The sequence below is a fragment of the Salmo salar genome, unplaced genomic scaffold, assembly GCF_905237065.1.
Source record: "Salmo salar unplaced genomic scaffold, Ssal_v3.1, whole genome shotgun sequence".
NCBI classification, from domain to species: domain Eukaryota; kingdom Metazoa; phylum Chordata; class Actinopteri; order Salmoniformes; family Salmonidae; genus Salmo; species Salmo salar.
Window position 1 is genome coordinate 129,298 of NW_025548272.1, and position 15,035 is coordinate 144,332.

At 53.5% G+C, this 15,035-nt stretch overlaps 1 protein-coding gene across 5 annotated transcripts in view; it reads left to right on the forward strand.

Annotated features, from left to right (window-relative positions):
* The window catches only part of LOC106596094 (neurocalcin-delta A), a 98,588-nt gene that overhangs the window by 70,414 nt on the left and 13,139 nt on the right, over positions 1-15,035 (forward strand). For all 5 annotated transcript variants that reach the window (XM_045712131.1, XM_045712130.1, XM_045712132.1 and 2 more), the window contains one exon: positions 13,322-13,723. In XM_045712131.1, coding sequence (XP_045568087.1) covers positions 13,346-13,723 — 378 coding nt within the window. In that variant the 5' untranslated portion in view covers positions 13,322-13,345. The remainder of the gene's footprint in view (positions 1-13,321; positions 13,724-15,035) is intronic.

Sequence of the window (15,035 nt, forward strand, 5' to 3'; positions counted from 1 at the left end):
GACGAAGACCTGATGAAGACATCTGACCGCTGCTCTGTTTCAGAGGAGGACGAAGACCTGATGAAGACATCTGACCGCTGCTCTGTTTCAGAGGAGGAGGACGATGACCTGGTGAAGACATCTGACCGCTGCTCTGTTTCAGAGGAGGACGAAGACCTGGTGAAGACATCTGACCGCTGCTCTGTTTCAGAGGAGGACGATGACCTGGTGAAGACATCTGACCGCTGCTCTGTTTCAGAGGAGGAGGACGATGACCTGGTGAAGACATCTGACCTTGTTTCAGAGGAGGATGAAGACCTGATGAAGACATCTGACCGCTGCTCTGTTTCAGAGGAGGACGATGACCTGATGAAGACATCTGACCGCTGCTCTGTTTCAGAGGAAGAGGACGAAGACCTGGTGAAGACATCTGACCGCTGCTGCTGTCATGGAAACATTTCATCAGCCATCTTTTACTGTTTCCCGCCGCTTCAGGAAGGAGTTTTCTGTGACTGTATTCAGACGGTAACGGCAGTTGACGAGTCAGCTCAACCCCCTTGAGCTCTGACTTCCTGTACCTTGTCCTGATGCTACTTTCTCTTTGTTTGTTATTTTCCATTATGTCATATCCTGTTGCTATATTTCCGTCTGACCACAGGAAGTGGGGCTGGGTTAGTTTGGACCCCAGGGCTGCAGGGCATGTCCCTGGAGACCCTCATTATACCAGCATGGGTATGCTGCTGCAGTACAACTCGACTGATGAGGTTTAGAGTGCTGTCTGTCTGTCCTGATGAGTTGGAGAGGGCTGGCTGGCTGGCTGGCTGGCTGGCTGGCTGGCTGGCTGGCTGGCTGGCTGGCTGTCTGTCTGTCTGTCTGTCTGTCTGTCTGTCTGTCTGTCTGTCTGTCTGTCTGTCCTGATGAGGTCTAGAGGGCTGTCTGTCTGTCTGTCTGTCCTGATGAGGTGGAGGGGGCTGTCTGTCTGTCCTGATGAGGTCTAGAGGGCTGTCTGTCTGTCTGTCTGTGCTACAGCTCTCAGACGTGTTGTTCTGTATTGTCTTTAAGAGTTGAACACACCAGATAACATTCGTCTTGGCTGAACGGCCGTTCCGTAGTGATTGGTTCACAGCCACCCTGCTGGAAGACTTGGTTTTACCAGACCTGGTTTGTCCTCAGGCTCAGCGGACATGGCTTGTTATCATGTTGCTGATGCCACAGTGAGCAGACTGAACCAGGTAATACCAGGTAATACCAGGTAATAGCAGGTAATACCAGGTAATACCAGGTAATACCAGGTAATACCAGGTAATACCAGACAGACGTGCTCTCCTCTCTGCTGAGCCCTGGAGGAGGTTAGATGGTCCTCCTTCCTGACAGTTACCTTCTGATGGATTTAAGGATGAGGAAACATCACAAGGAAATGAACACATTGGTCACCCCCCCCAGCCCCCTCCCCCCAGCCCTCTCTCCCCCCAGCCCTCCCCCAGCCCTCTACCCCCCAGCCATCCCCCCAGCCCTCTCCCCCCCAGCCCTCCCCAGCCCCCTCCCCCAGCCCCCTCCCCCAGCCCCCTCCCCAGCCCTCTCTCCCCAGCCCTCTCTCCCCCAGCCCTCTCTCCCCCAGCCCTCTCTCCCCCCCAGCCCTCTCCCCTCCAGCCCTCCCCAGCCCTCTCTCCCCCCAGCCCTCTCTCTCCCCCCAGCCCTCCCCCAGCCCTCTCTCCCCCAGCCCTCTCTCCCCCCCAGCCCTCCCCCCCAGCCCTCTCTCCCCCAGCCCTCCCCAGCCCTCCCCAGCCCTCTCCCCCAGCCCTCTCCCCCCCAGCCCCTCTCCCCCCCAACCCAGCCCTCCCCAGCCCTCTCTCCCTCCCCCAGCCCTCTCCCCCAGCCCTCCCCCAGCCCCCTCCCCCCAGGCCTCCCCCCCAGCCCTCCCCTCCAGCCCTCCCCCCAGCCCTCCCCCAGCCCCCTCCCCCAGCCCTCCCCCAGCCCCCTCCCCCAGCCCTCTCCCCCAGCCCCTCCCCCAGCCCTCCCCCAGCCCCTCCCCAGCCCCCTCCCCAGCCCCCTCCCCCCAGCCCTCCCCCCAGCCCCCTCCCGCCCTCCCCCAGCCCTCCCCCCAGCCCTCCCCCCCAGCCCTCCCCCCCAGCCCTCCCCCCAGCCCTCCCCCAGCCCCCTCCCCCAGCCCTCCCCCCCAGCCCTCCCCCCAGCCCTCCCCCCAGCCCTCCCCCAGCCCCTCCCCCAGCCCTCCCCCAGCCCCCTCCCCCAGCCCTCCCCCAGCCCCTCCCCCAGCCCTCCCCCAGCCCCTCCCCCAGCCCTCCCCCCCAGCCCCCTCCCCCCAGCCCTCCCCCAGCCCTCCCCCCCAGCCCTCCCCCAGCCCTCCCCCCCAGCCCTCCCCCAGCCCCCAGCCCCTCCCCCAGCCCTCCCCAGCCCTCCCCCAGCCCTCTCCCCCAGCCCTCCCCAGCCCTCTCTCCCTCCCCAGCCCAATAACAGCGTTGTGCGTTTAGTTGGATGATTCGTTGAGGAGAAAACAAAATGTCTTCTTGATTTTTCTTCTCATTTTGATTTATTATTGTTGTTGTTCTTCTTCTGTATCAATGACTCGGCGCGCCGAGTCTGTTGCCGTGGCAACGTAATGAAGGAGCGGGCCGTTTTTTAAAGACTGAACGGAAAAGCCATTAAAAAACAGCCCTGTAGCTGGATAATGGAGCAGAGCTCTCACCAGGAGAGGCATCAAACCGTACGTGTTGTTGGACAATAGGCTGAAGACATGTTGGAGTGACGGGTACGATTCCTTTCAAACACTGATTCAGATCCTCGAGTTGATTCCTTTCAAACACTGATTCAGATCCTCGAGTTGATTCCTTTCAAACACCGATTCAGATCCTCTAGTTGTTGACTCCTTTTAAACACTGATTCAGATCCTCGAGTTGTTGACTCCTTTTAAACACTGATTCAGATCCTCGAGTTGTTGATTCCTTTCTCCTTTCAAACACTGATTCAGATCCTCGAGTTGATTCCTTTCAAACACTGATTCAGATCCTCTAGTTGTTGATTCCTTTTAAACACTGATTCAGATCCTGGAGTTGATTCCTTTTAAACACTGATTCAGATCCTCTAGTTGTTGACTCCTTTTAAACACTGATTCAGATCCTCGAGTTGTTGACTCCTTTTAAACACTGATTCAGATCCTCTAGTTGATTCCTTTTAAACACTGATTCAGATCCTCGAGTTGTTGATTCCTTTCTCCTTTCAAACACTGATTCAGATCCTCGAGTTGTTGACTCCTTTTAAACACTGATTCAGATCCTCTAGTTGTTGACTCCTTTTAAACACTGATTCAGATCCTCGAGTTGTTGACTCCTTTTAAACACTGATTCAGATCCTCTAGTTGATTCCTTTTAAACACTGATTCAGATCCTTTAGTTGACTCCTTTTAAACACTGATTCAGATCCTCTAGTTGTTGACTCCTTTCTCCTTTTAAACACTGATTCAGATCCTGTAGTTGATTCCTTTTAAACACTGATTCAGATCCTCTAGTTGTTGACTCCTTTTAAACACTGATTCAGATCCTGGAGTTGATTCCTTTTAAACACTGATTCAGATCCTGGAGTTGGTTCCTTTTAAACACTGATTCAGATCCTCTAGTTGTTGACTCCTTTTAAACACTGATTCAGATCCTGGAGTTGATTCCTTTTAAACACTGATTCAGATCCTGGAGTTGATTCCTTTTAAACACTGATTCAGATCCTGGAGTTGATTCCTTTTAAACACTGATTCAGATCCTCTAGTTGTTGACTCCTTTTAAACACTGATTCAGATCCTCTAGTTGTTGACTCCTTTTAAACACTGATTCAGATCCTCTAGTTGTTGATTCCTTTTAAACACTGATTCAGATCCTGGAGTTGATTCCTTTTAAACACTGATTCAGATCCTCCCTCCACTCAGCTTGGGTGCCAGTGGATGGTTTAGGCAGGGTTGGGGTACATTAGAGTGGACCTGGGGAGTGTCTCGCTCCTCCTCCCTCTCCTCCTCTTCCTCCTCCCTCTCCTGCTCCTCCTCTTCCTCCTCCTCCCTCTCCTCTTCCTCCTTTTCTTCCCTCTCCTCCTCTTCCTCCTCTTCCTCCTCCCTCTCCTGCTCCTCCTCTTTCTCCTCCCTCTCCTGCTCCTCCTCTTTCTCCTCCCTCTCCTCCTCTTCGTCCTCCTCTTCCTCCTCCCTCTCCTGCTTCTCCTCCTCTTCCTCCTCCTCCTCTTCCTCCCTCTCCTCCTCTTCCTCCTCCTCCTCTTCCTCCCTCTCCTCTTCCTCCCTCTCCTCCTCTTCCTTCCTCTCCTCCCTCTCCACCTCTTCTTCCTCCCTCTCCTCCTCTTCCTCCTCCTCCTCTTCCTCCCTCTCCTCCTCTTCCTCCTCCTCCCCTTCGTCCTCCTCTTCCTCATCTTCTATGTGAGTGTTTGCAGCTTATCGTAGAGTATCAGAGGTTAATGAAGTGCCTGAGCGGAGTCCCCACATCCGGTTTTCAGGGGAAAGGGAAGCCAGGCTGAAGATACCGTCCCTGAAAACCGGATGCATCCTGTTTGTTTCTGAGTCTTAAGGGCGGCTGCAGCTGGACATTCCCCCACAGAGCAGCTGCCGCAGCAGGGGAGGTGTGTGTGTGTGTGTGTGTGTGTGTGTGTGTGTGTGTGTGAGAGAGGGGGTGCTTTGTTATCTCAATTGCTTTCACTCCTCTAAGCTGGAAATATGAAGTGTCTTACCGTCCAGAAAGTCTATTATTGTCCTGGTTAACGTGTTGTAGTCGTCCGTCCGACCAGCGAGGATATCATGTTACCAGAAGGTTTCCGCTACTCCAGAAATCCCACTCCACCCAAGTGCAGCTTGTAGTAACCTTAACACACCCCACTCCCCCCCACTAACCACCAGGCCCCACTCTCCCCCCCCACTAACCACCAGGCCCCACTCTCCCCCCACTAACCACCAGGCCCCACTCTCCCCCCCACTAACCACCAGGCCCCACTCCTCCCCTCCACTAACCACCAGGCCCCACTCTCCCCCCACTAACCACCAGGCCCCACTCTCCCCCCCACTAACCACCAGGCCCCACTCTCCCCCCCCACTAACCACCAGGCCCCACTCTCCCCCCCCACTAACCACCAGGCCCCACTCTCCCCCCCCCACTAACCACCAGGCCCCACTCTCCCCCCCCACTAACCACCAGGCCCCACTCTCCCCCCCCACTAACCACCAGGCCCCACTCTCCCCCCCACTAACCACCAGGCCCCACTCTCCCCCCCACTAACCACCAGGCCCCACTCTCCCCCCCCCACTAACCACCAGGCCCCACTCTCCCCCCCCCCCACTAACCACCAGGCCCCACTCTCCCCCCCACTAACCACCAGGCCCCACTCTCCCCCCACTAACCACCAGGCCCCACTCTCCCCCCCCACTAACCACCAGGCCCCACTCTCCCCCCCCCACTAACCACCAGGCCCCACTCCCCCCCCCACTAACCACCAGGCCCCACTCCCCCCCACTAACCACCAGGCCCCACTCTCCCCCACTAACCACCAGGCCCCACTCTCCCCCCACTAACCACCAGGCCCCACTCCCCCCCCACTAACCACCAGGCCCCACTCCCCCCCACTAACCACCAGGCCCCACTCCCCCCCCACTAACCACCAGGCCCCACTCCCCCCCCCCACTAACCACCAGGCCCCACTCCCCCCCCCACTAACCACCAGGCCCCACTCCCCCCCCACTAACCACCAGGCCCCCACTCCCCCCCCACTAACCACCAGGCCCCACTCTCCCCCACTAACCACCAGGCCCCACTCTCCCCCACTAACCACCAGGCCCCACTCCCCCCCACTAACCACCAGGCCCCACTCCCCCCCCACTAACCACCAGGCCCCACTCCCCCCCACTAACCACCAGGCCCCACTCCCCCCCCACTAACCACCAGCCCCCACTCTCCCCCCCACTAACCACCAGGCCCCACTCCCCCCCCACTAACCACCAGCCCCCACTCTCCCCCCCTCACTAACCTCCAGGCCCCACTCTCCCCCCCCACTAACCACCAGGCCCCACTCCCCCCCCACTAACCACCAGGCCCCACTCCCCCCCACTAACCACCAGCCCCCACTCTCCCCCCCACTAACCACCAGGCCCCACTCTCCCCCCACTAACCTCCAGGCCCCACTCTCCCCCCCACTAACCACCAGGCCCCACTCCCCCCCCACTAACCACCAGCCCCCACTCTCCCCCCTCACTAACCACCACTCTTCTCCCCCCCCCACTCTCTCAGTGCATCAGTGAGTCACTACAAGGGAGAGTTGAGAAAGTACTACCCCTCCCTCTCTCCCTACCTCCTCTCTCACTCCATACCTCCTCTCTCTCTCTCTCTCCAGATCCTCTCTCCCTCCGTATCTCCTCTCTCCCTCCAGATCCTCTCTCCCTCCATACCTCCTCTCTCTCCCTCCATACCTCCCTCTCTCCATACCTCCTCTCTCTCTCCAGATCCTCTCTCTCTCTCCCTCCAGATCCTCTCTCTCTCCCTCCATACCTCCTCTCTCTCTCCATACCTCCTCTCTCTCTCTCTCCATACCTCCTCTCTCTCTCCCTCCAGATCCTCTCTCTCTCTCCCTCCATACCTCCTCTCTCTCTCCATACCTCCCTCTCTCTCTCCCTCCAGATCCTCTCTCTCTCTCCCTCCATACCTCCTCTCTCTCTCCATACCTCCTCTCTCTCTCCCTCCAGATCCTCTCTCTCTCTCCCTCCATACCTCCTCTCTCTCTCTCCATACCGCCTCTCTCTCTTCCTCCATACCTCCTCTCTCTCTCCATATCTCCTTCCTCTCTCTTTCCTCTCTCCCTCCATATCTCCCCCCTTCCTCTCTCCCTCCATAACTCCTCCATATCTCCTTCCTCTCTCCTTCCTCTCTCCCTCCAGATCCTCTCTCTCTCTCAGGGTGTTTCTACAGCGTATCAATGGTCTCTAGTCTGTGCTGGAGGTTTCCATGGCAACTACTGAGAGAATCAGGCGGCAGCTTAAAGGTCTCCAGAAGATGTGTATCTCTCTAGAGGAGGAGGAGAGGTCCTAACAGGTGTACTGTGGGATGGACAGTGTATCTCTCTAGGGGAGAGGTCCTAACAGGTGTACTGTGGGATGGACAGTGTATCTCTCTAGAGGAGGAGGAGAGGTCCTAACAGGTGTACTGTGGGATGGACAGTGTATCTCTCTAGAGGAGGAGGAGAGGTCCTAACAGGTGTACTGTGGGATGGACAGTGTATCTCTCTAGGGGAGGAGGAGAGGTCCCTAACAGGTGTACTGTGGGATGGACAGTGTATCTCTCTAGGGGAGAGGTCCTAACAGGTGTACTGTGGGATGGACAGTGTATCTCTCTAGGGGAGAGGTCCTAACAGGTGTACTGTGGGATGGACAGTGTATCTCTCTAGGGGAGAGGTCCTAACAGGTGTACTGTGGGATGGACAGTGTATCTCTCTAGAGGAGAGGTCCTAACAGGTGTACTGTGGGATGGACAGTGTATCTCTCTAGGGGGAGAGGTCCTAACAGGTGTACTGTGGGATGGACAGTGTATCTCTCTAGGGGAGAGGTCCTAACAGGTGTACTGTGGGATGGACAGTGTATCTCTCTAGAGGAGGAGGAGAGGTCCTAACAGGTGTACTGTGGGATGGACAGTGTATCTCTCTAGGGGAGAGGTCCTAACAGGTGTACTGTGGGATGGACAGTGTATCTCTCTAGGGGAGGAGGAGAGGTCCTAACAGGTGTACTGTGGGATGGACAGTGTATCTCTCTAGAGGAGAGGTCCTAACAGGTGTACTGTGGGATGGACAGTGTATCTCTCTAGGGGAGAGGTCCTAACAGGTGTACTGTGGGATGGACAGTGTATCTCTCTAGGGGAGAGGTCCTAACAGGTGTACTGTGGGATGGACAGTGTATCTCTCTAGGGGAGAGGTCCTAACAGGTGTACTGTGGGATGGACAGTGTATCTCTCTAGGGGAGAGGTCCTAACAGGTGTACTGTGGGATGGACAGTGTATCTCTCTAGGGGAGGAGGAGAGGTCCTAACAGGTGTACTGTGGGATGGACAGTGTATCTCTCTAGAGGAGGAGGAGAGGTCCTAACAGGTGTACTGTGGGATGGACAGTGTATCTCTCTAGGGGAGTGGTCCTAACAGGTGTACTGTGGGATGGACAGTGTATCTCTCTAGAGGAGAGGTCCTAACAGGTGTACTGTGGGGATGGACAGTGTATCTCTCTAGGGGAGAGGTCCTAACAGGTGTACTGTGGGATGGACAGTGTATCTCTCTAGGGGAGAGGTCCTAACAGGTGTACTGTGGGATGGACAGTGTATCTCTCTAGAGGAGAGGTCCTAACAGGTGTACTGTGGGATGGACAGTGTATCTCTCTAGGGGAGAGGTCCTAACAGGTGTACTGTGGGATGGACAGTGTATCTCTCTAGGGGAGAGGTCCTAACAGGTGTACTGTGGGATGGACAGTGTATCTCTCTAGGGGAGAGGTCCTAACAGGTGTACTGTGGGATGGACAGTGTATCTCTCTAGGGGAGGAGGAGAGGTCCTAACAGGTGTACTGTAGGATGGACAGTGTATCTCTCTAGAGGAGAGGTCCTAACAGGTGTACTGTGGGATGGACAGTGTATCTCTCTAGAGGAGAGGTCCTAACAGGTGTACTGTGGGATGGACAGTGTATCTCTCTAGGGGAGAGGTCCTAACAGGTGTACTGTGGGATGGACAGTGTATCTCTCTAGACGAGGAGGAGAGGTCCTAACAGGTGTACTGTGGGATGGACAGTGTATCTCTCTAGGGGAGAGGTCCTAACAGGTGTACTGTGGGATGGACAGTGTATCTCTCTAGGGGAGAGGTCCTAACAGGTGTACTGTGGGATGGACAGTGTATCTCTCTAGGGGAGAGGTCCTAACAGGTGTACTGTGGGATGGACAGTGTATCTCCTCTCCAGTCTCTGTCCATGTCTCCTCTCCAGTCTCATTACTGATGAGAGACATGACCTCTGGCAGAGAGAGAGAGACATGACCTTGTGTGCGGCTGCTCTGCCATGGAAACCCATTTCATGAAGCTCCAGACCAACAGTTGTTGTGCTGACGTTGCTTCCAGAGGCAGTTTGGAACTCGGTAGTGGAGTGTTGCAACCGAGGACAGAGGATTTTTACGCGATTCGGCGCTCGGCGGTCCCGTTATGTGAGATTGTGTTGCCTACCACTTCACGTCTGAGCCGTTGTTGCTCCTAGAGGTTTCCACTTCACAATAACAGCACTTACAGTTGACCAGGACAGAAATTTGCCCGAACTGACTTGTTGGAAAGGTGGCATCCTATGACGGTGCCACGTTGAAAGTCACTGAGCTCTTCAGTCAGGGCCATTCTACTGCCAATGTTTGTCTATGGAGATTGCATGGATGTGTGCTCGATTTTTATACACCTGTCAGCAACGGGTGTGGCTGAAATAGCCGAATCCACTAATTTGAAGGGGTGTCCACATACTTTTGTGTATATATAGTTTGTTTCCCATGCCAATAAAGCACTTTGAATGGAACTGAATTGAGAGATGACCTCTGAATCTCGCAGAGAGAGAGACCTCTGAATCTCGCAGAGAGAGAGACCTCTGAATCTCGCAGAGAGAGAGACCTCTGAATCTCGCAGAGAGAGAGAGACCTCTGAATCTCGCAGAGAGAGAGAGACCTCTGAATCTCGCAGAGAGAGAGAGACCTCTGAATCTCGCAGAGAGAGAGAGACCTCTGAATCTCGCAGAGAGAGAGAGACCTCTGAATCTCGCAGAGAGAGAGACCTCTGAATCTCGCAGAGAGAGATGACCTAGCAGAAAGAGAGAGAGATGACCTAGCAGAAAGAGAGAGAGGGGAAACTCACTTCCTGTTGCAGTAAATGTCAGAGAGTGCCTCCCGAGTGGCTCAGTGATCTAAGACATCGCAGTGCTGTGCCACTAGAGATTCTGGGTTTGAGTCCAGCCGGCCGCGACCGGGAGACCCATGGGGCGGCGCACAATTCGCCTCTCCCGAGTCCGTACTGGAGTTACAGCGATATGAGACAAGACAGTTAACTACCCAATTGGATACCAGGAAATTGGGGAGAAAAAAGGGGCTATTTTTTTAAAGTTTTTTTTTAAAGGAAATGTCAGAGACGTTGTGATATGAGACAGACTTTCCGGCCGCTGAGAGGACGATGAACACATTCTCCTGACGACGTACTCCCCTACTCTGCAGCTGTCTGGTACAAACAGTTGAAGTCGGAAGTTTACATACACCTTAGCCAGTTATTCACAATTCCTGACATTTAATCCTAGTAAAAAAATCCCTGTCTTCGGTCAGTTAGGCTCCCCACTTTATTTTAAGAACGTGGAATGTGGCCCCATGGTGTTTATACTTGCGTACTATTGTTTGTACAGATGAACGTGGTACCTTCAGGCGTTTGGAAATTGCTTCCAAGGATGAACCAGGCTTGTGGAAGTCTATAATTTTTTTTGTCTGAGGTCTTGGCTGATTTCTTTTGATTTTCCCAGGATGTCAAGCAAAGAGGCACTGAGTTTGAAGGTAGGCCTTGAAATACATCCACAGGTACACCTCCAATTGACTCAAATGATGTCAATTAGCCTATCAGAAGCTTCTAAAGCCATGACATCATTTTCTGGAATTTTCCAAGCTGTTTAAAGGCAACTTAGTGTATGTAAACTTCTGACCCACTGGAATTGTGATACAGTGAATTTTATAAGTGAAATAATCTGTCTGTAAACAATTGTTGGAAAAATTACTTGTCATGCACAAAGTAGATGTCCTAAGCGATTTGCCAAAACTATAGTTTGTTAACAAGAAATTTGTGGAGTGGTTGAAAAACGAGTTTTTAATGACTTCAACCTAAGTGTATGTAAACTACCGACTTCAACTGTAGTAGACCTTCTTCAAGCCCTTTCTCTAGAGCTGCACTGTGTCAGGTCTCAGCTCTGTCTGGTACATAGTAGACATTCTTCAAGCCCTTTCTCCAGAGCTGCACTGTGTCAGGTCTCAGCTCTGTCTGGTACATAGTAGACCTTCTTCAAGCCCTTTCTCTAGAGCTGCACTGTGTCAGGTCTCAGCTCTGTCTGGTACATAGTAGAGACCTTCTTCAAGCCCTTTCTCTAGAGCTGCACTGTGTCAGGTCTCAGCTCTGTCTGGTACATAGTAGAGACCTTCTTCAAGCCCTTTCTCTAGAGCTGCACTGTGTCAGGTCTCAGCTCTGTCTGGTACATAGTAGAGACCTTCTTCAAGCCCTTTCTCTAGAGCTGCACTGTGTCAGGTCTCAGCTCTGTCTGGTACATAGTAGACTAGACCTTCTTCAAGCCCTTTCTCCAGAGCTGCACTGTGTCAGGTCTCAGCTCTGTCTGGTACATAGTAGACCTTCTTCAAGCCCTTTCTCTAGAGCTGCACTGTGTCAGGTCTCAGCTCTGTCTGGTACATAGTAGAGACCTTCTTCAAGCCCTTTCTCTAGAGCTGCACTGTGTCAGGTCTCAGCTCTGTCTGGTACATAGTAGACCTTCTTCAAGCCCTTTCTCCAGAGCTGCACTGTGTCAGGTCTCAGCTCTGTCTGGTACATAGTAGAGACCTTCTTCAAGCCCTTTCTCTAGAGCTGCACTGTGTCTGGTCTCAGCTCTGTCTGGTACATAGTAGAGACCTTCTTCAAGCCCTTTCTCTAGAGCTGCACTGTGTCAATCACTTAGGAACTTGATGAAGTTGGGTTTGGAGCTGAACTTAGCTAGTGTGTCGTGTTTCTCTCGAGCGGTAAATCACTTATGAGCTTTGTTAAGTTGAGTTTGTTTATGAAGTGTGTCTTGAAGTGCTGAAGTGGTGGATTATGGGGATTAACGTCTCTGGTCTCATGGCGAGGAGGGAGCCAGGTAGCTTTTAGCGGTGGCTTATGACTCATCGCTCTGTTATAGTTCTGTAGTACGATGGCAGCACCTTTCTCAGTCCACTCAGCGTGTTCTCAAGGCAAGCTAGGCGTTCAGTAGTGTCTGTCTCCCCAATGCAAGCTAGCGTTCAGTAGTGTCTGTCTCCCCAATGCAAGCTAGCGTTCAGTAGTGTCTGTCTCCCCAAGGCAAGCTAGCGTTCAGTAGTGTCTGTCTCCCCAAGGCAAGCTAGCGTTCAGTAGTGTCCATCTCCCCAAGGCTAGCTAGCGTTCAGTAGTGTCTGTCTCTCCAAGTGTTCTCAAGACAAGCTAGCGTTCAGTAGTGTCTGTCTCCCCAAGGCTAGCTAGCGTTCAGTAGTGTCTGTCTCCCCAAGTGTTCTCAAGGCTAGCTAGCGTTCAGTAGTGTCTGTCTCCCCAAGGCAAGCTAGCGTTCAGTAGTGTCTGTCTCCCCAAGGCTAGCTAGCGTTCAGTAGTGTCTGTCTTCCCAAGGCTAGCTAGCGTTCAGTAGTGTCTGTCTCCCCAAGTGTTCTCAAGGCTAGCTAGCGTTCAGTAGTGTCTGTCTCCCCAAGGCAAGCTAGCGTTCAGTAGTGTCTGTCTCCCCAAGGCAAGCTAGCGTTCAGTAGTGTCTGTCTCCCCAAGGCTAGCTAGCGTTCAGTAGTGTCTGTCTCTCCAAGGCAAGCTAGCGTTCAGTAGTGTCTGTCTCCCCAAGGCAAGCTAGCGTTCAGTAGTGTCTGTCTCCCCAAGGCTAGCTAGCGTTCAGTAGTGTCTGTCTCCCCAAGGCTAGCTAGCGTTCAGTAGTGTCTGTCTCCCCAAGGCAAGCTAGCATTCAGTAGTGTCCGTCTCCTCAAGGCTAGCTAGCGTTCAGTAGTGTCTGTCTCTCCAAGTGTTCTCAAGACAAGCTAGCGTTCAGTAGTGTCTGTCTCCCCAAGGCTAGCTAGCGTTCAGTAGTGTCCGTCTCCCCAAGGCTAGCTAGCGTTCAGTAGTGTCCGTCTCCCCAAGGCTAGCTAGGCGTTCAGTAGTGTCTGTCTGTCTGCTGCATGGAATATTCCATCACTTCAGACATAATATGTTTGGTTACATTGAGCATGTGAACATTCCTGGGCACAGTGAAGTACACTTCTCCCTCGTTCCACCATGAGGGATCCTCAGAAGTATACAGGCACAGCGGTGGAGAGATACTGCTCTGTCTGCTTACTTTTACTGCTCTGATAACTAACTAGTCTTTTAATGAAGCTTTCTGTGATATGCAAACAACCAAACATACGTTTTTTGGGTCCTTTTTTTTCTTCTCCTGTGTCATGTAGGATGGTGCATCTCTAATTTCTCTGTATAGCTGTTATCTTCGTTTTCGGTACTAGTGGACATCTTTCCTCTCCCCTTTCTCAGTTCCTCTCTCTCTCTCTCTCTCTCTCTTTCTTCCAGCTGTTACTATAGTAACCACCAGCCATGGGGAAGCAGAACAGCAAACTCCGCCCGGAGGTGATGCAGGATCTGCTGGAGAGCACGGACTTCACAGAGCACGAGATCCAGGAGTGGTATAAGGGCTTCCTGAGAGACTGCCCCAGCGGGAACCTCTCCATGGAAGAGTTCAAGAAGATCTACGGTAACTTCTTCCCTTACGGAGACGCCTCCAAGTTCGCGGAGCACGTCTTCCGCACCTTCGACGCCAACGGGGACGGGACGATAGACTTCCGGGAGTTCATCATCGCTCTGAGCGTCACGTCGCGGGGCAAACTGGAGCAGAAATTAAAGTGGGCCTTCAGCATGTACGACCTGGACGGGAATGGATATATCAGCAAGTCTGAGATGCTGGAGATCGTACAGGTGAGGCAGGAACAGAGAGGTGGGATTTGTAGTTCTGGTGTGAGTTATTTTGTAGGCACATTATGGACGGGAACAGACACATGAGGATGTCTGAGATGCTGGAGATCGTACAGGTGAGGCAGGAACAGAGAGGTGGGATTTGTAGTTCTGGTGTGAGTTATTTTGTAGGCACATTATGGACGGGAACAGACACATGAGGATGTCTGAGATGCTGGAGATCGTACAGGTGAGGCAGGAACAGAGAGGTGGGATTTGTAGTTCTGGTGTGAGTTATTTTGTAGGCACATTATGGACGGGAACAGACACATGAGGATGTCTGAGATGCTGGAGATGGTACAGGTTGAGGCAGGAAGAGATGAAACATGGGCATGTCTAATGCTGGAGATGGTACAGGTTGAGGCAGGAAGAGATACATGGGCATGTCAGAGATGGTACAGGTGAGGCAGGAAGAGATACATCAGCATGTCAGAGATGGTACAGGTGGGGATTGACCTTCAGTAGTGTTGACCAACTGGTTGTCCTCTGTAGCATGGTTCATGTTGACTGATTTATTTGTTGATCAGCAACATGATCTTACTGTTGGATTTCACTCCTGTACAAACTACATCTAAAATGCTCAGGCTACCTACACGTACCGATGTCTACTGGTCCCAGACCAGTCCTAGCTCCCAGACCAGTCCTAGCTCCCAGTCCCAGACTAGTCCTAGCTCCCAGTCCCAGACCAGTCCTAGCTCCCAGTCCCAGACCAGTCCTAGCTCCCAGTCCCAGACCAGTCCTAGCTCCCAGTCCCAGACCAGTCCTAGCTCCCAGTCCCAGACCAGTCCTAGCTCCCAGTCCCAGACCAGTCCTAGCTCCCTGTCCCAGACCAGTCCTAGCTCCCAGTCCCAGACCAGTCCAAGCTCCCAGTCCCAGACCAGTCCTAGCTCCCAGTCCCAGACCAGTCCTAGCTCCCAGTCCCAGACCAGTCCTAGCTCCCAGTCCCAGACCAGTCCTAGCTCCCAGTCCCAGACCAGTCCTAGCTCCCAGTCCCAGACCAGTCCTAGCGTCCCAGACCAGTCCTAGCTCCCAGTCCCAGACCAGTCCTAGCTCCCAGTCCCAGACCAGTCCTAGCTCCCAGTCCCAGACCAGTCCTAGCTCCCAGTCCCAGACCAGTCCTAGCTCCCAGTCCCAGACCAGTCCTAGCTCCCAGTCCCAGACCAGTCCTAGCTCCCAGTCCCAGACCAGTCCTAGCTCCCTGTCCCAGACCAGTCCTAGCTCCCAGTCCCAGACCAGTCCTAGCTCCCAGTCCCAGACCAGTCCTAGCTCCCAGTCC